Here is a 20892-nt window from a genome sequence, read left to right as displayed (position 1 = left end):
TTTAACGAAGTGTTTGTTGCTATTTAGTTATTTATTTTGTTTTGGGGTTTAGAACTTCTACGGAAGCCTTCTAACATGTAATGCATGAGAAGACTTCCTAAAAAGTATTCTCGGACGAATAGTAAATTTAGGGTTTAGCAGACTTCTCTGTAAGGCTTATAAATCAAAAATATTTAATTTAATTAGAATTTTTGTTTCCATATATAAAGAAAATTCGCACATTATCTTTCTTATTCTCAAATGGTTGCAACAAAAATGTAATATTTTTCACTCTAAAACTCTCTAACCTCTTTCTGATATCTTTGAATTTAAAAACACCAAGCATTATATCAATTTCTTTTTTTTTTGTTTCATGTCTTTCTTACTAATTTATTTTGTTTTGCAAGTTTTTCATTACATGGTTTTCATCTTCTACTCTTTCAAAAATTGGGTCAATGATGGTTCTCCTTTACAGAGGAGACAACTACCAAAATCATGGGGTCTATGACTATTCGACATAGCTATCACATTTACATGATGAATGTGAAGCCTTGATTTAGATAATGAAATGTATATGAAGATGATGTTTGCAACAAATTGTTCTCAGTTGGTGAAGAAAGTGTCTGCACCAATGGAATGACCAGCTTTTGTGCCACTTTTGGAGGAAATTGAACAATGTAAGACGTTCTTTCCTCAGTTCTCACTCCAGCACAATCCAAGAACAAAAAATACAATGACGAACAAACTTACAGAGTTGCTCAAAGTTCTCTTTCAGTTGTGTACTATGTTTGTTATTCTACTTCAGTTTAGACTTTCAAATTGGCTTCCTCTATCGACTAGGTTTTTATTAGTTTTTTTTTTTGTGAAAACAAAACTGCAAATCTCTTAAAACATAATAAAACTATGACTATGACCAAAATAGCATTTAAAGAGGAAATGCCTAAAATATGTTTTATTAAAGAGAAAAAAGACTAAGCTTATTTTAATATGATGTGCTCATAGGTGATGATGGGGAAAATGTAGAGGAGTGGTTTGTGGAGATGGGACAAGGAGAAAAGATGAACTTTTTGATGAAGATGGCGAAGATTCTGCCTTCCACATTGAGTTTGAATCTGAAGATGAACTAATGTGATCTCATGTAGGTGTATTTTGAGGAGGAAATAAGATAACTACTACATCATTTCGATGTTTAATGACTTTGGATTTAAGTGTTGCTACTTTGGAGAATTAGAAAAATGAGACACTTTGAACTTTTGTTTGTCACAATAAGACTTTTCATACTTTTGGCAATTCTGAACATGTTTTACCATTTTCTAATGGGAAAAATAGTAAATTGAATTTTAAAAATGTAAAAAAATATGAAAAGAGTTGGAAACAAAAGTATTACAATATATATGTTTAAACTTTTTAAAAAAAAAAATTGGAATCAGATTTTATTTTATCTTCTAGCTACAGTTAGAATAGTCATTCTGTTAATCTACCTAGTTTATATGTCTGATTCTAAGTTTTAAACATAGATATATCATAGGTATATACCGTAAACTACTCTTTCTTGTATATTCTAGCAAAGATAGATTCGGTTACGTTATAATCAAAAAAGATGTCTTCAGTATACCTACAGCTTGATAACGATATATAGTCACAACTCGATGATATAGGTCGGTTATATTACGTGACATAACTTGTTCTGCCTTTTACCTTATATGACGCCTACATGAAAAATACATCTCTCACCAACTATACGGTGTTCTGCTTAGGTAGTGTACATATTCTAGGCAAATCGTGAAAATATGAAACTTCCATATTCGGTTAAATTTCCATATTTCAAAAACTGTCTTTCCTAATTCTACTCTAAATCTACCCTAAAATCTCTCAGAGTATCTTTTCTCCCACGTTTTTTCTCCTCCCAAAATATGGATATCTCATTGTTGTGAGAAGTGGAGTTTTTTGGCTGACGAGGAAATGTGTGGTCAAATAGTACCATTGGGGACTGGAACAGCGCCATAGAGATCAATGATCTTTTTGTGTGCAGAACATATTTTCTTTTCTTGTATCAATTTCATGAACAAAAAAAAACAGTTTTCCAATCTTTGCTATCCCTTATGTGTAAGAGCTGTAACAAAGTTTGTTATTTATGCACAGTGTTTAGTAAAACATCAATGAAATTACATTATTGGTTTAACTTCGTCGGTTTAGTTAACAATAAGAGGAATATGTTCCTGGCTCTTGGAATAAACACAAATACACAATTGTTATTCACTTTGGAAAAAAATGGTACAAAGTGTTCAATCAAAGCGTAGAAAGATCTTGGGCGCTTGAAATGTTCCAGCTTGTCTCTCTTCAAGCATCAAGACTGTACTTAACCTCATAAAAAAACTGAGTGAAAGGAAAAGAATCCGAACAATCTGCATACATTACAAAAAATATATAAACAGATAGAGCCTTCATATACAGTCTAGAAAGCAGATTACATTGGCTAAAAGTTTGAAGCCCAAACTAAATGTCCCTAAGGAGAATCTGATGTCCCTGTCTTTTTATCGTCTATATGCATGCCTTAATTGATGTGTAGGTGATGACTAATCGACTCCTAAAACTAATTATAATTGAAAAGAGATACAACAACTCTTAGAAATAAGGATTTTAAGAATCCGGAGGAGGAAACACATACCAGAAAAGAGGAAGAACAAATATGAGGAAGAAAAAACAGAGAAAAAAAAACATAGAATAAGAGACAGAGAAGAAGAAATATAAAACAGAGACAATGGATTTTAATCGTATGAAGAAGAGGGAGAAGAAATCACCATGGATGAAAGAGGTAAGCTTTCGTCTGGAAGCGAAGAAGATGAGAGAAGGAAGTCAAGATTTTTAGGTTTACCGTGCTTTGCTTCTTTTCTTTTTTTTTTAACTTCCTTTTTTACTGACAAAATTGTATTAACAAAACAATTAACAATTATTATATTTTTTAATCAAGTTAAATTTTGATTAATCTAAGGGCATAATCGTATTAATATTAATTAAAATCCTAGAAAGACAAAAATATTAGACAAAGTATTAGTTAGACGAATCCAAATTGAGAATGTCTCGTTTTTCCAATTTTCTATATATATATATATATATATATATCTTGTTGGCAGAGTAGCCATATTTTGGGAAAATTATCTTGAAAATAAAAAAAATTACAAATATAATTCTTAAAAGAGCATGGATCCTATGGCAAAGCCTATGGTTGTGGAGAGGACTTAATTAAAAACAATTTTTTTCTTTATTCCACCAATTCGTGTCACACACTGCACTCCAGTTTTGAGATGTGATTATTTGCCAATAATAAGAGATTGGTTTTATTGCACTGCTATTATGCAAACACATGATTTGTTCATAATGTATCTCTGTTTCTTGGCTCTTACTGATTACAAATGAATACAACCTATGCCCCACCCATTTAGAACATGCAGTGCATCCTGTCGAACGCAATGGGTAACTAAAATCGACTATTGCATCAATTCGAAAAGACGTGGGTAATTCCTTAGACAAGTCTGATTCAACAAATACTTTGATCATTTAGAAATTTTATACAGCTATGTGTTCTGATGGAAGCATTTAGGGTCTCCCACCGCATCGTAAGATACCTTAATTCCTTCTAAGGATACATTTAGTATGGTACGTTTATGATGATGATCCACATTGGGATCAATTTTAAGATTTAACTTTTTCTATCACCGGAAACCACCTTGGAGACTACCATTGAGATATATGTAATGTTCCACATTCCACATCAAGTGATTTGAGATAGAAAATTCCAAGGACTACTGAAATTAACAATGGATCTTCAACAATAGCGATCCACTGATTACTGAAAACTGACTACTGAAAACTGACATAGCAAATAATATAATCGGTATTTATATGCGATTAAAAGAAAACTCAGAACGTTCAATTAAGACTTGAAATAATACCATCAAAGTTTTTTTTTTCATCATCTTTGGAAATTTAATGAAAAAAGCTATGGGCTAGTTTAGTTAAAAAAAAAATTACAAAACTTCAATAAAAGCCATCCACCATCTCCTTAAATAACGGGGTTTTCCTTACATATTGGATCATAGGGTTCCTGGTTCGACCGAGGATCGGATTTAAAAATAATGAGTTAAGCCAAATAAAAGGGCTTATATGGAATGGGGAAAATATTGCCTTATGTTATGCCACAAGAGGGCTAGTGGGATAACGAGGCTTTTTGTTTTGGTAATGACCGTCATGATTTCGTAATTGTAACGTAATAAAATTTTGACGTCTTATACTAATAGTTGTGATATACACAAAGACAAAATGGAAGTCATTTTCTGTAAATGTAATGTCGCATTCGCTTTAGATTTCTCCTAGCTTACATGTGATGTGTCATTTTATCAATGGTTTTTCTCTTTTCGGATAACTAAAATATACATCCTCGTGTGTATATATAATATACAGACCGATAATACAACAAATTAGAAAACATCAACGACGAGAGAGGCAAGTGGTACACTTATCTTGAACTTAATGTTTGACCAAGTATCATTCACCAACTATATACTAGTTTTTTAGATTATAGAATCGGAGCTTAAGAAAAATAGATTAGATCATTAGAATTCAAATACTCAATAACGCGGTTTGATGTAACAAGAGGCATGACGTTGTAGAAAGCACGTTCACATTGTAGCTCTGTTAATGACTTCTCGCGAGATTATACACGCTTCCAAAGCAACAGCTCATTTATCTTCCTTTTTGATTCCTTTTTTGTTTGGTATCAATTATCAAATTAACCAACCAGAGTCTAATGACCTTCTTTTACAAGGAAAAAAAAAAGAATCTCACGACTTTTTCTTCCTTTGAAAGCTTGTGTTTTAAATGTAAAATAAAATAAAATATTATTGTTATACTATGAATAAATCTGGAGAAAAATGGTGACAACGTCAAGTTGAATGTATAAATTAGTTTCTATAAATCAAATACTTAATATGCTTCACTTTAGATAGTTACATGTAGGCTTTTACTTTTATTATTATTAACATATCTAGGATCTATTGAATGGCCAGCTTAATCCCAAAAAGAGGTCATAACTATTCCTTGCAGTTTGATAGTATTAGTTTATAGAAAAGATCATAACTATTCCTTGCATACTTTTTTTTTTTTTTTATAATCCAAGTATCCGGACCTCTCACTTAATCCGACTATCCTACCGTATCCAACCGTATCCAACCGGAACTGGCGAGAAAAGTCCTGGAGGCCAAACGGAAACCATGTTAAATCTGCTGTGACCGGAACTCGAATTCGTGATGGCGGACACCTCAGCCGAAGTTCATTTACCACCAGACTACGAGGCCCGGTTCCTTGCATACTTTCTAAAAAACGGAATATATACAAACTATAACGATGCTACTTACGATGGATTACCATGTTCTAATTGGTCAAAATTTAAGATTCTAATAAAATATTTAATTTTTTTTTTCTTAGGGAATCCACTAATGAATATAAAACAATTGAGCGTTCAAAGCAACGCGATTAATGGAGTGAAAATTATATTGGATATATATCATGAATAGGAATGTACTTTTGGTGGATAGAATAATGGATGGTGATTTAAACATGCAAAATATAATTAGCATCTTACAGATTTTCTATATACATAAAAACTGCAATAAATCAAGATTTTTCTTCATATACAATCATATTATTTCTACTTACATAAAATGTGTGCGTTTACGTAATATTTCTATCATAAAATGCGGTATGTATCTTGTAATAAGCAAAAGAACATGTAATTTATTTGTGAAGTTATTAGATTGCGTGAGTCGCTAAAGTACATCGTTGGTTGAAACATGCTTGTCGTTAGACACGATCTGTCCATCTCAATTCGCTTCTCTTAGAGAATTATTTTGTTTATTAATTATCCTATAAATTAATACTCGGTTAATTAATAATCTCTATAAATTAATAAATTTTTTGACCAGGTGATTGTGGTCGAATGATAAGGAGACGGGACTGAGACGCCAACACGTTTCAGGTTCGATCCATGCTGCGCAAAACTAAGTCACAATTATCCCGGTCACCTAACACGGATATGAACCTATGTTTTGGGGCCCATTTGAATACCCGGAGAGAAGGTCTATCTATGGACTGCACCTCCCCTTGAAAATTAGTTTGGGCCTCTCCATGGATCTGGGATACCCCCAGGTTAATCAAAAAAAATTAATAAATTTTGCCGGTTCCAACTTAGACCGGTTCAAAATTTGATATAAATCGATAAAATAATAAGATAATATTTTCTTTTTGAAAATTATATGTAAATAAATGGTCCCATTAAAATTATATGTAAATAAATGATCCCATTAATTTATATGTATACTTATTTTATATAAATAAAAATCAATTATTATATTGTTTATTTTATATTCACAATAGAATTCTCTTTATATTTTCTTTACAATTAATATATTTTTGATGAGATTTAGTAATATTATATCTAAAACCCACATTTAAGCTATATCCAATATATATTATATACACCAAATAATATAAAAATTAATATAAATATCAAATTTAAAAAATAACAAATAATTTATATACACTAAAATCAAATATTTTTCTTATCTTAGAATAAATATATCTTAAAATAAGAAATCTAAATAAGAAAACTTTTATAAAGTAATATTTATATAAATTAATAAAATTTCAAAGTCTCAACATTATTAATTTATAGAGGTTCTACTGCATATATATATATATATATATATATATATATATATATATATGTGCTTTTGTGTGTGTAATAAATAGAAATATTTTTGTAAAACAGTTGAATAGCAAAATCGTTGATTTCTTTTCATAAAATCGCTATTAGCATTATCATATATTGGATTCTAATACTTACAAATAAATATAAGTAACAAAATCAAATTCGAATAATATCAGTTTTCTTGGAATAAACTGATTCTCATATCTTCCTCCCGAGTAATTAATTAATTTGAATGGAATCATTGAATTAGCCTTTATGACGCATGTTAAATTACTAAACCACTCCACAACCTACCCAAGTTCATGCTTGCGGGCAGAGGCGGCCCTGGATAGAAGCGAGAGAAGCTGGTGCTTCCGGCCTCCACTCAATTATCAAATAGATCGGCCACAAAAATAAATGTATTGTTCAATAGCTTAAGTGGTTAAGCTGTGTATAAATACAGAGGGGGTGGATAGTTCGATCCATCATATCAACATTCTTTGATTTTTTTCATTTTTTATAGGAAGTGAATATAAATAGGCCATATTTTCTAGATTTGCTTCCAGCCAATAATAACTAGGACCGGCTCTGCTTGCGGGATATTTTTCTTGTGATAGATCTTGGCATCAAAACTCACTTAAAAGTGGATACGGTTGGGTATGGATAGAGTCAAATGGGTCATCCTTTTAGGTGCTCGTAATCAATGTTGTTTTCTATCGTCTTTACATTTTGAATTTGAAGCGCTGATATAGACAATGCATTGTATGTTTGAACAATCAACAGTTCAACCATTCAAGACTTTGGATCAGACTGTCAAGAGGTGATCACAATGATTAAAAATTTAGGTAGATGACATAATTTTTCCACTGAGCTTAAGGAATTTTCTCTCCAAAGAAAACGCTTCCACTTATATACTATTTCTTATGTAACTCGGGCTGAAAACTCCACTATTGACATTTTAGCTAAGAGTACTAGATATTTTTATATGAATTTTTATTGGTTGTTTTATTCCGATTTAGTTTTCTGAGCTACCTAAAACTTCAATAGTAAAATAACAATTTGATGTAAAAAAAACTAGTTTTTCATATGCTCACATGTTTAATTACTAAATTGTTTAACAATATTAGGGTCCAGAAAATTATGCCTGGTAAAAAAAATTGGAAGCCCAAAAACAAAAAGATAATAGTGAATTAAGACACACATGGAGTGAACAAGGCGGTTAAGCATATATAGTCAAACTAGCTGATAAACCCAAAGTAACTAGGGTCCGAATGTTACAAACCGCACCGCAATTAATAATAACAAAAATCTCTATATATACCTATTTATCTATATGTATTTGTTACTATTATGACTGCACCGTAGTTATTCAAAATAGTAGTAAAGTGTTTTGATTTGTAATGGAAAAATCCATCGAAACAAATGTCAAGTTAAGTAAAGTAACCGGAGGCGTTAGATATGATTTCAAGCTAAAAGCACGATGAATGATAAAAGATAAGGACAATTATGGACACTATATTATGGTCTTTACTTAATAATTGTTTACTCACACGATATCACAAATCACTTCCTAATTGGCCACCCATCTTTTGACTACTCCAGCTCAAGCACGCTTAACTCTGGAGTTTTCTCTAGATGTGTGCCCTAAAAGAAAATTGCACTTGATCTCGAATAACTTTGGATGCTAATTCAGATTTGAGATCAGATCGGATAATTGGTTAATAACCCAAAAAGCTTGATCTGATATCTTAATTCCAATTCATGTATTTCTAGATATCACATCATGAGTAAATTAATATCCCAAAAAGCTTGAGATTTTAAATTAGGTTTTAAATAGTTATTTTGGATGCTAATTCAGATTTGAGATCAAGTTTTTTGGGTTATTAATTTTTTTTGGTTACCCATTTGAGCTCAGTTAATAACATTTTGGATTCAAATATGTTTTATACAATCCTAAAGTATCCATTCAGGTATCACTCGGATCGGGATTCAGGTATTTTTGGATAATTTCTAAATTTTAAGTAGTTGACTTTGGCTGATCTAGTTTGTTTGCTTATGGTCATGATTTCACGCTCATTTTTACCTATGGTGAGCACGGATCGAATATCCAGATTTTTGAAGGTATTTGTTATCCAATCCGTTTCGCTCGAATAACCAATTATCCGATCTGATTTGAAATGTAGCTATCGGGATATTCCCGTGGCCCGGATATCCAAAAAAAATTAGATTTTTATCGTATATTCGATTCGATCCGTCCAAATAAAAATAAAAAATAGATAAATAAACCAAAATAATATTTACTTTTAAAATTCTAATAAATAATATAATCAATTTAATAAATAAAATGTTGCATAATTTATATAAAGTGTAATATTTATATAAGATACATAAAATTTTGTAAATATATGTATATATGCTTATAACGGATCGGATTAGATCGGATATTCATTTCTACAAATATTAGTATTTGTGATTTGTTTTGTTTCTTACCGATATTGAATATTAATATTTGTTTTATTTCGTAGAGTTATAGATATCCAAATTTTTTGGTTTTAATCGAAACGGGAATAAATCGAATAAAATTTTACGGGTATTTTGTTCAGTCCTAGTTCTTGGGGATCTCCTTCGCTAAGAACATGGAAAAGATCGAGGAACCAGATTTTGAGTAGTTTAGTCGGATAAACATAGTTGTAAGAAACTAGCCAAGGGACTGTACCATGCTTTCCAACAGATGTGAATGGATAATCCTGGTACCAGTACATAACCATGCGAAAGGTCACTTCTGTAGGGACAGAATTCGTGCGATGTCGAAGCAAACGTGCTTACTCAGTTACTTTACATGTGTAATTCATACATTATCGGATCGCGTGTGAAGTGAAGCACTTTGCTACCTGCGGAGACGCCTTGTAAAGTTGAATATTTGTCGGTCTCTCCGCTAAAATGATTATCATTAAATGTGTTATCTTATCCACATGTCGCCATTTGATTAGCAATAGTATAAATGTATAATCATCATCCTATCAATTAAAATGCTTAGAGCATGTTTACTTGACAAAATTTGCAAAGACGCATTTCGGATAAAACAGAAAAAAGTCACAAGCCAATAAGTCAGTGCTCCTTGTACTTTTTACCAGCTCTTTTTAACTACTACTTTATTTTACCGAAAGGCCAGCACAATTGTGATGTTGATTTCCACTTCAGTTATAGCTTTCTTCCGTCACATAGATATGTATGGAAGAGGCACTTGCAAATGTAAATTTTCAATGTTTTCGTTGTTCTCGTAGTTGACTATAAAGATATTCTATAGGTGTAGACCATTACGGAGTGTAAATTGAGATTGAAATTCCATAGAGAGTTTGGTACAGAATCCTTATTTTTAAAAGAACAATGGTAAAATACAGAATGTTGATTCAGCGTGGAACTTGTCTACAAATGCAGAAGAATTTGACCAGTCGATGGAGAAAAATGTTATTTAAGTTAAATAAAGGGCAATTGTCAATAATAGCACCTTTTGAAGTTTATGTCTCAAAAAGAGCACTAGAAGGAGAAAGTCACAAAAATTACATTCATTAAAGGGTAAAATATCTATAATACCCTTGGTTTAAAATTAAATAAACAAACTAAAATAAATAAAAATTAAAAAAATAAAAAAAATAAAAATAAAGTTTTTTTTATAGTTTCAGATTATATGTTTTCAGATTCGAAATTTTTATAATTTTTTTAAAAAAAATTTTGAAATTTTTTTTTTATTTTTTTTTCAGATTTTATTTTTATAATTTAAAAATACTTTTTGAAACTGTTTTTAAAAATTTTTATTTTTTATTTTATTATTTATTATTTATAAAATTTTAAACCCTAATTTCAAAATCCCACCCCTTAACTCTAAACCCTAAGGTTTGAATTAATTAACCCTAAGGGTATAAGTGTACATTACCTCTTTAATGAAACTTATTTTTGTGACTTTGAGCCTTGAGTGCTACTTTGGGAACAAAAACTTGGTTTAGTGTTATTCTAGTCTTTTTCTCTTAAATAAACGTTCATATGGCTTTTAATTAAAATTTAAAAAGACGGGTCGACAACACACTTCTATGGTTATTAGTTTAGTTTTCTCTGTAATTTAGTAATCACCAAACCCAGGCTATTGTGTGGCCCGCATGTTGTCTTCTTCTTCTTTTTTCTTCTTTCTTTGCTTCTATTTATGTTTCTATCTTTCCCCACCCAAACAAACAAAAACAATATACAGATACTTGTCCTCTTCATCATTCCTCTCTCCCTCTTTTTCCTCTGAAGAACTGAACAAAGAAACCTTTTGGGTAATTTTCACTTTTTGTAATGTAACTTTAATCATAATCAATCATAATCTTCTTGTTCACTTCAATACATAATCATCTCATAAGTTTATAGTTTCAAGATTCTTTTTGCATTTGGTTTCTTCTCTGCATGTTCATAATTGTACAGCGAAACTTTAGCCCTTGTGAATCTTAAACTCCTGATCTTCCTATATGTTTATGGGATTGAAGATCTTATCTATTTTTATAGCATGAATGTTGTTCTTGCAAAACCCATGAAAGATTCCAGTTTTCTCATGCAAAAGCTTCAAGCTTTTTTTTTTTTGTTTCTTGTTTTTTTTATTCTCTCTCTGATAGACACATGTCCATGTTTCCTGACAAAACACTCCTTTAGCACCTGACAAGAAGCCAAACATATTAGCTTTTGTCTTATATCTGAGATACCTAATACAATTTTTTTTGCCACATGACCTTTTAACACTCTTTGTTTATCTCTGTCATGTGACCAGTGTATCTTAATCTCTTAGTAAATCAAAGATGCAAAACGGTCACACAGAAACTGAAGACAAGAACCAAATGGTAAGTTTTGTGTTTCTAGATCAAAACTGGCTATCTTCTGTTTCATTGTCTTAAATGTTATGGTGAGTATGGAAATAATTAGACATGGTTGATGTAAATGTAATATGGTCTTTTACCATTCTGAAATATACCTTCTTATTTGATCATGGGTAAAACTCTTTATAGGCCATAGATGATAAACTTCCTCCAATTTCATGGGAAAGGAAGTTAAATAGTCATGCCAAGACCCCATCTGAGTTCAAACTGACTAAACGAGATCACCTTCATCTGGTAATATCATCTTTCTCTCGATCCACCGTACTTTTTTGAATTAAGGATCTTCAATCAAAGATAGTGTGAAATGAGGAATCCTATTTCTTGCTATTCAAGTCATGCTTACCTCAGATGCTCTGTTCTTTGGAAATTACAAAAAAAAAAAAATTAAAACCTCTCTCCCTCTCTCTGTTTTGGCTTTTCGAAAGTTTCCATTAGGCTATAGATTGTGGCGACACACCAAAGAAGAAGCCGCAAAAGGAAGAGTAAGAGATCTTTCACAATTTTTCTTATGCTCATAAACATTTGATGATCTTTGCCTTCATAAAAATCTCTCAAAATCTGCAGGCATCGATCTTCGACATCTTCAGAAAACACCATATAACAGGAGATCATGGTGTCCCTTTAGGAGGGATTGGGTATGAAATTCACATACACTTCACAGTTGCATAGAAAAGAAAACAATAATGTTCTCAAGTCTAAATATCATCTGTTGCAATGTATTAATGTACAAACCCGCGGGGACAAAAACTGTGTATCAGTGCAGGAAGCATTGGAAGGAGTTACAAGGGTGAGTTTCAGCAGTTCAAGTTATTCCCAAAGATTTGTGAGGAAGCTCCAATCCTCACAAACCAATTCTCTGTAAGCAACCAACCAACCAACCATAAACATTGCTTTGTGTTCTTTTGTTTGATAGATCTATGAAGTATCCTTCTGATGCTTCTTGGTTTCAAAACTTATATAGGTATTTGTTTCTCGCCCGGGCGGTGTGAAGCACTCAACTGTTCTATGTCCAACAAGGCCAGAAGTGATTAAGTAAGCCAAATCCATTTGTCTTCTCTTGTGTCTTCATTAAATCCCTAGTTACTGAAACAAAGTAAATATACAAATGATCTTAATATATGTTTATTGTATACGATTGTGCAGAGATAATGGAGGCTATTTGTGCAGAGGTGAAGCTCCAAATGTAGGAATTGATTCTTGGGATTGGAACATGACAGGGGAAAAATCCACCTACCATGCTCTTTATCCTAGGTCCTGGACGGTCTACGAAGGTACAATGTTGTTTTGTAACCATGTTTACTATTAGATAAATCTATTGCAGATTCTTGATTTATGAAGGTTATGAATAAATGTGTGTAATTGATGAACAGGTGAACCTGACCCTGAACTCAGAATAGTTTCTCGTCAAGTCTCTCCCTTTATACCTCATAATTACAAGGAAACCAGTCTTCCTGTATCGGTTTTCGACTTCACGGTATGAATATTCAATGGGTTCTACCTCAACATTATAACTTAGGTAAAAGTTGTTCTGAGCTGATTGATTTATGTCATATATCAGGTGACTAATACTGGAGCAGAACAAGCAATTGTTACACTGCTCTTTACTTGGGAGGTAATCAATGTGAATACATAACAACTATCTCCTTGTTCATCTTCTTTAAGAACCTTTTGGGAGATTTTTTTTCTTTTTACTCTGTAAGAAAATTTTGACGGTCCATTTGTTTCTGTGGTTAATTAGAATTCTGTGGGAGGAACTTCTGGGTTAACTGGACAGCACTTAAACTCAACAATAATGTAAGAATTTTTCATCAAATGCTGCAATAGATTTTTTCTATGTGCTTCTTTTACTAAATCTCGTTTTTTTTTTTTTAATGGAATCTTCTAGGGCAAAAGATGGAGTTCATGCAGTAGCTTTACACCACAAGTAGAGACCACTTCCTCTGACTCTTTGATTGGTCTCAGTTTAGTGTTGGTTATTGGAAGATCTTGTGTTGATAATTGTAATGCGACTCATCTTGCAGGACAGCAAATGGACACCCACCAGTGACCTACGCAATTGCAGCAAAAGAAACAGAGGATGTTCGTGTCTCATCGTGTCCAAGTTTCTTAGTTTCTGGTACTAGCCCTAACAAAATCACAGCAGGAGATATGTGGGATGAGATTAAAAAGGTTATATATTTCTTTAACCAATAGTCTTCCTTATAAAACAATTTAAAAGAATGATCAGTCTCTTAACCTCTGTTTTTCCACTCTTTAGAACGCATCGTTCGACAAGTTAACCAGCAACGCATGCTCTCCATCAAAACCTGGGACTTCCATTGGAGCTGCCATAGCAGCAAAGGTGAAAGTTCCACCCGGATGTGACCGTACAGTCACATTTTCACTCTCTTGGGATTGTCCAGAGGCTAGATTCGACGAGAAAACTTACCATAGGTATGCATGCATGGCATGGGTTACCACCCTATTAGACTTCAGGCCAAAATAAAGTTTCAGCATATAAAAAACTTTGTTTCTAACTTGAATTTTTTCTATTCAATAGACGATACACAAGATTCTATGGCGGTTTAGGAAATGCAGCCGTGGCAATGGCTCATGACGCTCTTCTCAGTATGCAAACACTTTCTTTTTTTCTTTTGTACTTTAACTAAAGTAAGAGATCATCATCATCTCATGATCCTTTCTCCTTATTTGTTGTTAGACTTCTCTGAGTGGGAGACTCAGATTGAAGAGTGGCAAGCTCCTATTCTTGCTGACACATCACTTCCTGAGTGGTACATTTGCTTCAATATACTTTTTCTTCTTTTCTTTATTCGTTTGAGCTGAAGACCCTAATCGTAAAACATTTTCAGGTATCGAACCACTCTCTTCAACGAACTATATTATTTCAACTCAGGAGGAACCATCTGGACAGGTAACAAACATAGATCCTTCCACAAACTTATGTAGTTTTCTGTAACTTTCATTCTTCTAAACCCGATTTTTCGATTTTTGTTGATAGATGGGTTGCCTCCGAAGCAAAGCCTCGATAGTATAGGAAGAAGAAGGATCTCTCTAAGCATATCAACCATAGACAATCCTGATTCAGACCAGAACAACATAGCCTTGGACATCCTAGGAAGAATCGATGCGGTCTGCTCACAGATTCACGCTCCTCTATCCTCAAATGCTGCCCTCGGAACCACTATGGTTCAGCATACCGAAGAGAACATAGGACAGTTCCTTTACCTAGAAGGGATCCAGTATCTAATGTACAACACCTACGACGTTCACTTCTACTCCTCTTTCGCATTGCTCATGCTTTTCCCCAAACTCGAGCTGAGCATCCAGAGAGATTTTGCGGCAGCCGTTCTGATGCATGATTCCAGCAAGAAACAGGTCATGAGCTCCGGCGAATTCGTTACAAGGAAAGTTCTTGGAGCGGTTCCTCACGATATTGGTTTGAACGATCCGTGGTTTGAAGTAAATGCTTATAACTTGTTCAACACGGATAGGTGGAAAGACTTGAATTCCAAGTTTGTTCTCCAAGTTTACAGAGACGTGGTGGCAACCGGTGACATAAACTTTGCCAAATCTGTTTGGCCATCGGTTTACACCGCCATCGCTTACTTGGACCAGTTTGATAAAGACGGAGACGGGATGATAGAGAATGAAGGGTTTCCGGATCAGACGTATGATGCTTGGTCTTGCACTGGTGTTAGTGCTTACTGTGGTGGTCTCTGGGTGGCGGCTCTTCAGGCCGGCTCCGCTTTGGCCCTTTTAGTTGGGGACAATGGGGCTGCTGTTTACTTCAACGCCAAGTATGAGAAGGCTAGAAGCGTTTACGAGAAGCTCTGGAATGGTTCTTATTTCAATTATGATAACAGCCGAAGTGGCTCGAGCTCATCAATCTTGGCTGATCAATTGGCTGGACAATGGTACGCGAGGGCTTGCGGACTGAAGCCCATAGCGAAAGAAGAGTGGATCAAGAAAGCGTTGGAGACGGTCTACGACTTCAACGTGATGAAAGTGAGAGGAGGGACGCGTGGGGCTGTCAACGGGATGTTACCGGATGGACGAGTAGACACAAGCACGATGGTGTCGAGGGAGGTTTGGGCCGGGACTACATACTCGGTCGCGGCTTGTATGATTCAAGAAGGGCTTGCGGACAAAGGGTTTAGGACAGCAAGTGGAATCTACGAGGCAGCTTGGTCTGACCGGGGTCTCGGGTAAGCAGCAGCTCATAGCATAATTATTTCTTTTCATGTTTGCTTTTACCAATTTTGTTCTTGGTTACAGCGTCTCATTTCAGACACCAGAAGCTTGGACCACAAACGACGAGTATAGATCACTTTGTTACATGAGGCCATTAGCAATATGGGGGATGCAGTGGGCACACACAATGCCGCAACCTAATAGAGAACAAGAACAATCATTAAGGCCACAAGAAGAAGAGGAAACGTCTGTGCTGTTTCAGCAACACGCAGGGTTCATCAAAGTGGCTCACTATCTGAAAACCACCAAGGGAAAAGACCACAGAAGCCGCCTCCAGTCTGCTTACGAAACCTTCCTCAGGGTTGTCCGCCTTTAGACCACTACCTAATAACGAGCCACCTTTTTTTTTGTCTCTTTTCCGTGTCGTGCTTTAAATGTTTTGTTACTTTCAGTTACAGACATAATCAAGTGTCTTGGAAGTGTAATGGCAAATGTGTAAGATCTAAATTGCAATTGTTTAACTGCCTGAGAAGCAGCATAATGAAAATGTTTTTTTTTATGAAACGGCCTAACTATGTAGGATGATGAATACAAAACCTTTGGAGCAAGAATAACAAAAGAAGATCAAAGCTTATATTTTAGGAACACCTTAAAGAATAGCAACAGTAAATAAGTAACAACAACTTAAGGTTTACTCAGATCGCAGTGCAAAATGTAAGGTGGAACAGAGTCATGCGCCATTAAGATCCACGATAATAAGACGACATACCAAAGATTAAGAAAACACGGGGGCTGTCTAATTCAGGATGTGCAGTTTAGGGATACAAGTCTAATAATCTGAGGATACATGTGATCTTCTAGCGAGTCACATCACAAGCCTAGTCTGCATCATACTGACTGATTTGAAGAAACAACGACTTCACTGTGCTGTTCCTGGAGCAGCTGCATAGCCTGCTGGCTGAGTTGCAGACTGATCATATCCCGCCTGGGCAGGTGCAGTCTGGGAGTAAGAGGTTTGGCCAACAGGTGCCGCATATGCTGATGCGTTTCCACCTCCATAGCTAGGATACTGAGAGCCGTAGCCATAGTTTCCATTGCTCTGAGCCGGGGCGTTACCATAAGCCGGCTGTGTAGAGGGATATGAGCTATAACCACCGGTTTGAGGTGCTTGCCCATATCCAGCTGAAGTTTGCTGCACACCAGAAGCTGGTGTTCCACCATGCTGTTCATAAGCTGGGGTAACTGCTGCTGCTTGTGTACTATTATAACCATCGGATGGTGCTGCAGAGTTGTATGAAGGGTAAGTTTGCTGACCAGGAGTACTTGATGCATAACCATATTGCTGTTGTGGTGGAGCCATGTTTGCACCATACGATGGTGCTGCTTGAGGTGGACCTTGGTAAGGCACATCAACAGAAGGTGCTGCTGGCCTTGGAGGCCCATATCCTTGCTCGGCTGGTCCTTGCATCCCATAAGGTCTACTTGGCTGCTGCATTTGGTGCTGACCACCGGCTGGTGGATAGCCCTGTTGGTATCCACCATAAGATTGCTGCATAGGAGGATTATCATAGTTTGGTTGATCATACATCTGCCCATAATTCTGCTGACCACCTGCCTGAGTGTACGGAGCAGCATGGTTGGGCACAGGACCTGGGTTTTGAGGTCCTTGTCTACTGTAATAATCATATGGACCAGAATGTGGAGGCCTTTGTTCCCAACCAGGACCATATCCACTCCTCGGAGGCATATGTTGTGGAGGATAACCGCCGGAGTTGGGAGGTCTGTAATGTGAACCATGAGACGGGTATGGTCCACCATGATGATAATTGTATGGCATTGAATGGGGCCCATGAGGACCACGTGAACCACCCCATTGAGGCGGACCACCGGGTCCTCGTGGTTGGTAAGCAGGCGAGTTATAACCACCAGAATAATGTGATGGCCTTGTATCCTGCAAAAGATACAACCATGAAACCTTCATTCAGAGACAACAAATAGAAGATAAAATCTCAAACAACTGATAGAACGCAGAGCACAAAAATAACAGCTATTAATCTGAACGTTGAACAAATTGTGCAACAAAGCAGCTAGGGTTCGTAGCATATCATGAAATCTCTAAGTTCACAAAAGAGTCCAAAAAGAGGATCCGACTAAGAACATAGCAACACAGCAAAGAATTTCATCAAAACAGGTCATAAGCAGATGACATTCAGAAACATGACACGTGTTAAAAAATTTCTATGCCATAAAAGTGATAACTCTACAAACAATTCAGCTGTCAGTAGCATTCCAAACTGTTTCAAACTGAAGATGAAGCCCTGGCATCAACTTAGTACCACCATAGCCTATGTGAAACTGCAGTATATGTTTGATACAAGAAATTAAAGCTGATCATTTACAGTATCCAAAATGGTGTCACCAGGCTCCCCTTTAGTAGTTCCATGGTCATTCAAGCCTATCTAACAAAAAGGTGCTGTAATATATCCACGCTCACACTAAGGGCTTGAAGTTTCAAAACAGAAAAGCAGCCTTACCGACTACAAGAACCTGCAAGCGTGAGTGACAAATGCCAAATACCTTCATCCGTAGACCTGGGTAACGTCTATTGTACACCAACAAGGCAATGCTGGCCCCAATTGAAAGGTAATGGCCACATCTGCATTTTTAAAGCCAACACCAATTCGAGTTCTGACACTTTTAACTTAAAGAATCATGGCAATCGACTGGAGGTCGGAACATATGATCTTCTCAACAAGAGAAACAATACACATATTTTCTCAAGATTCCTTATCACAGCAGCATGAACCAAAGTACTCTTTTAGGACGTCAACATGAAGCTATTCATAAGATTAGGGGAGCCACCATATATTTGCACTGAAGTTATTAATTAAGATAGCAGGATGTTTCACATATTTAAAGCAGAAAAATCAGGAAACAAAAAACCCACAAATAAAGTTATTATTCCCCAAAAACACAAAACTAACGTGAATTAGTGAAACAAGAAAACAATGGGTTAAGGTAGTGTAACGATAAGTGATCATAGGTAACAAGCTATTTCTTCAGCGTTTGCATGGACCAGAACATTAGCAAACAAAAACTGCCTAAATAAATTAAAGAACATAGCAGGAACCTTTAGATAACACAGTTATCACCTCATCAGGATGGGATTAAGTAAAAACAAACATCAGGATGGGATTATCAAACATATTGGTATACGAGATAATAGATGCACCAATATGAAGGAGAAAACAAAAAAGTTAAGCAATCACATGTTTCAATTTCAATGGTTTCAATTATCAAACAGCAATGTCATCGTTCAGAGAAATAACATCAGAAGACAGACCTGATACATGACATCCTTTATCAACGCGGTAGCTATATCAATTTGTCTTTTATCCCCAGAAATACGAACAGTCCTTTCCTTAGAGCCATCACCTTCTTCAAGTGGTATTAACTATATGAGAAGTATATTAATCAGTTGCAACACAGAATAAGCAAATATTCTCACAAATGTCCTCGGTACTCTTAATACAATCAATATTAAATAGAAAGGACAACCTGAATCCGTGCTCTCGACTTTGTCTGCATGTTCTTGATAGTCTCCCCGCCTCGGCCAATGATCACACCAACCTGTCGAAGATGGATTAGGTATCACTTAGAAGATGGGCAGGCAGAACAATTACCAGGGAATACCTTATCATTTGGAACTTTGATCTCAATTTGCTCTGGGGCCGCTCTTACAAAAAGGGCAGGTACACCTCCTCCTTCAGACTACGATTGCAGCAGAAAAAAAAAACAAATATTCGGTCAGACAGCAAACAAAAGTTGTCAATTAACAAAGAAACAAAGACAATTTCCACCTGGGCTATAACTTCATTGATAAGCTTCTCTGCTTTCTCAATAGAAGCAAGACTCCCAATTATCTCCACTGGTCTTAAAGCTGCATTTGGATCAGCCTCAGAATCCCTCCGGATTTGGATTTTGGCACCAGAACTGAGCTGGAGATTCCGTACCATCTCCCCACCTTTACCAATAAGCGTGCCAACCTGCAAAAGTATGTGAAGAAAATAAATAAGTAAATATACAACTCAGTAAGATAATAAAATCATTGACAAAAGAGTCAAAAGGGAAACTAAATTGAACCACCTTTGAACTTGGGACTTCTATTTGCGAGTTGTGGATTGGGTGTCGTCAACCTCCTTATGAGAAGTGCCACCACTGACTTCTTTACTTGCATCGCCAACCTCTTCAGGAGAACCACTGCCGTTAACTTCCTTACTTTCTTCACCAGTCTGCTCCTGACAACCCCCAGCATTTGCCTTCTGAGATTCATCATCATCCACTACGTTGCTTTCGTTTTCAACTTCTTTCTGAACAAGAGCATCATTCGCTTCCTTACTAGTGTTCACCTCTTTACTTTCTTCAACAGAAACTACTTCCTGGGAGGTTGTAGCCTCAACAGAAGCTGGTTGGTTATCCTCAGCCTGATTGGGCTCCTGCACTTTCTCAATTAGACTATAACAGACCTCTTCTTCACCATTCTCTTGTTCTTTCTACAGTTCCCCAATCCCTACACCAAAATGTCAATACACAGACCAATGAGAATGCATGTTTCATCTATCCCTAAACAAAAAAAAACAAATCAATTTATTCCGAATCTGATTAAATACTTCATAGCAACGATTCCAAGAAATGAAAAAAAACATATACCTAACACATCATCGGCCTTGCCGTCGAGCTTGTGTCGCTTTGCCTGAGATAATCAGATGCTTCCTTGGCATCATCAACAGAAGCTTCAATCGAGCCGGTATGTTGTTCGAGGATCTCCGATTCGATATTCTCAAGCTTGCGCTTGTGGTCGGAAGGCTGCACAGGGAAAGCGATAGTATCTTCTTCGCCATGACTTGAACGGGGAAAAGCAAGAAACGCCGCCTCTTTTGTGATGAATCGGCGATTTCGAGACGCTAGGGCTTCGGAGACTGTGAGGGGTAAGGATGGACGGGGTGGTGAGAGTGGTGACTTTCTTGTGAGCTAGTAGGCTTCTTTGTGATTAAAAGTGCTTTTCTATGTTTC

At 35.6% G+C, this 20892-nt stretch overlaps 1 protein-coding gene, 1 long non-coding RNA gene and 1 pseudogene across 2 annotated transcripts; 1 reads left to right on the top strand and 2 right to left on the bottom strand.

Annotated features, from left to right (window-relative positions):
* Positions 1-2089: 2089 nt before the first annotated feature.
* Positions 2090-2864, bottom strand: LOC125594569. The gene is made up of 2 exons (XR_007329910.1): positions 2781-2864; positions 2090-2384 (listed from the first exon to the last, which is right to left on the bottom strand). It is a non-coding gene; the product is annotated as an uncharacterized LOC125594569 (long non-coding RNA).
* An 8033-nt stretch (positions 2865-10897) lies between these two features.
* LOC106421154 (non-lysosomal glucosylceramidase) lies at positions 10898-16378 on the top strand. Its single transcript, XM_013861995.3, has 19 exons — positions 10898-11037; positions 11523-11592; positions 11758-11862; positions 12054-12110; positions 12193-12263; positions 12387-12486; positions 12590-12660; positions 12772-12899; positions 12999-13102; positions 13187-13240; positions 13367-13422; positions 13514-13552; positions 13650-13797; positions 13886-14061; positions 14168-14235; positions 14327-14399; positions 14478-14539; positions 14627-15833; positions 15904-16378. The coding sequence occupies exons 2-19, from the start codon at positions 11551-11553 to the stop codon at positions 16193-16195; spliced, it is 2853 nt and encodes a 950-aa protein (XP_013717449.2). The 5' UTR covers positions 10898-11037; positions 11523-11550; the 3' UTR covers positions 16196-16378.
* A 52-nt stretch (positions 16379-16430) lies between these two features.
* Positions 16431-20850, bottom strand: LOC125594568 (annotated as a pseudogene).
* Between the last annotated feature and the right edge of the window lie 42 nt (positions 20851-20892).

Source organism: Brassica napus, assembly GCF_020379485.1.
Source record: "Brassica napus cultivar Da-Ae chromosome A9 unlocalized genomic scaffold, Da-Ae chrA09_Random_8, whole genome shotgun sequence".
Taxonomy (NCBI): domain Eukaryota; kingdom Viridiplantae; phylum Streptophyta; class Magnoliopsida; order Brassicales; family Brassicaceae; genus Brassica; species Brassica napus.
Note: the sequence above shows the minus strand (reverse complement) of the source record. Positions and strands in the feature narration are given on the sequence as shown.

Excerpts from the sequence above, each read along its gene's own strand:
- LOC106421154 (XM_013861995.3), top strand. The coding sequence starts at position 11,551 with ATGCAAAACGGTCACACAGAAACTGAAGACAAGAACCAAATG. Across the intron at positions 12,661-12,771 it reads ACAAGGCCAGAAGTGATTAA|AGATAATGGAGGCTATTTGT; the intron begins GTAAGCCAAATC and ends ACGATTGTGCAG. Across the intron at positions 13,553-13,649 it reads GCAGTAGCTTTACACCACAA|GACAGCAAATGGACACCCAC; the intron begins GTAGAGACCACT and ends CTCATCTTGCAG.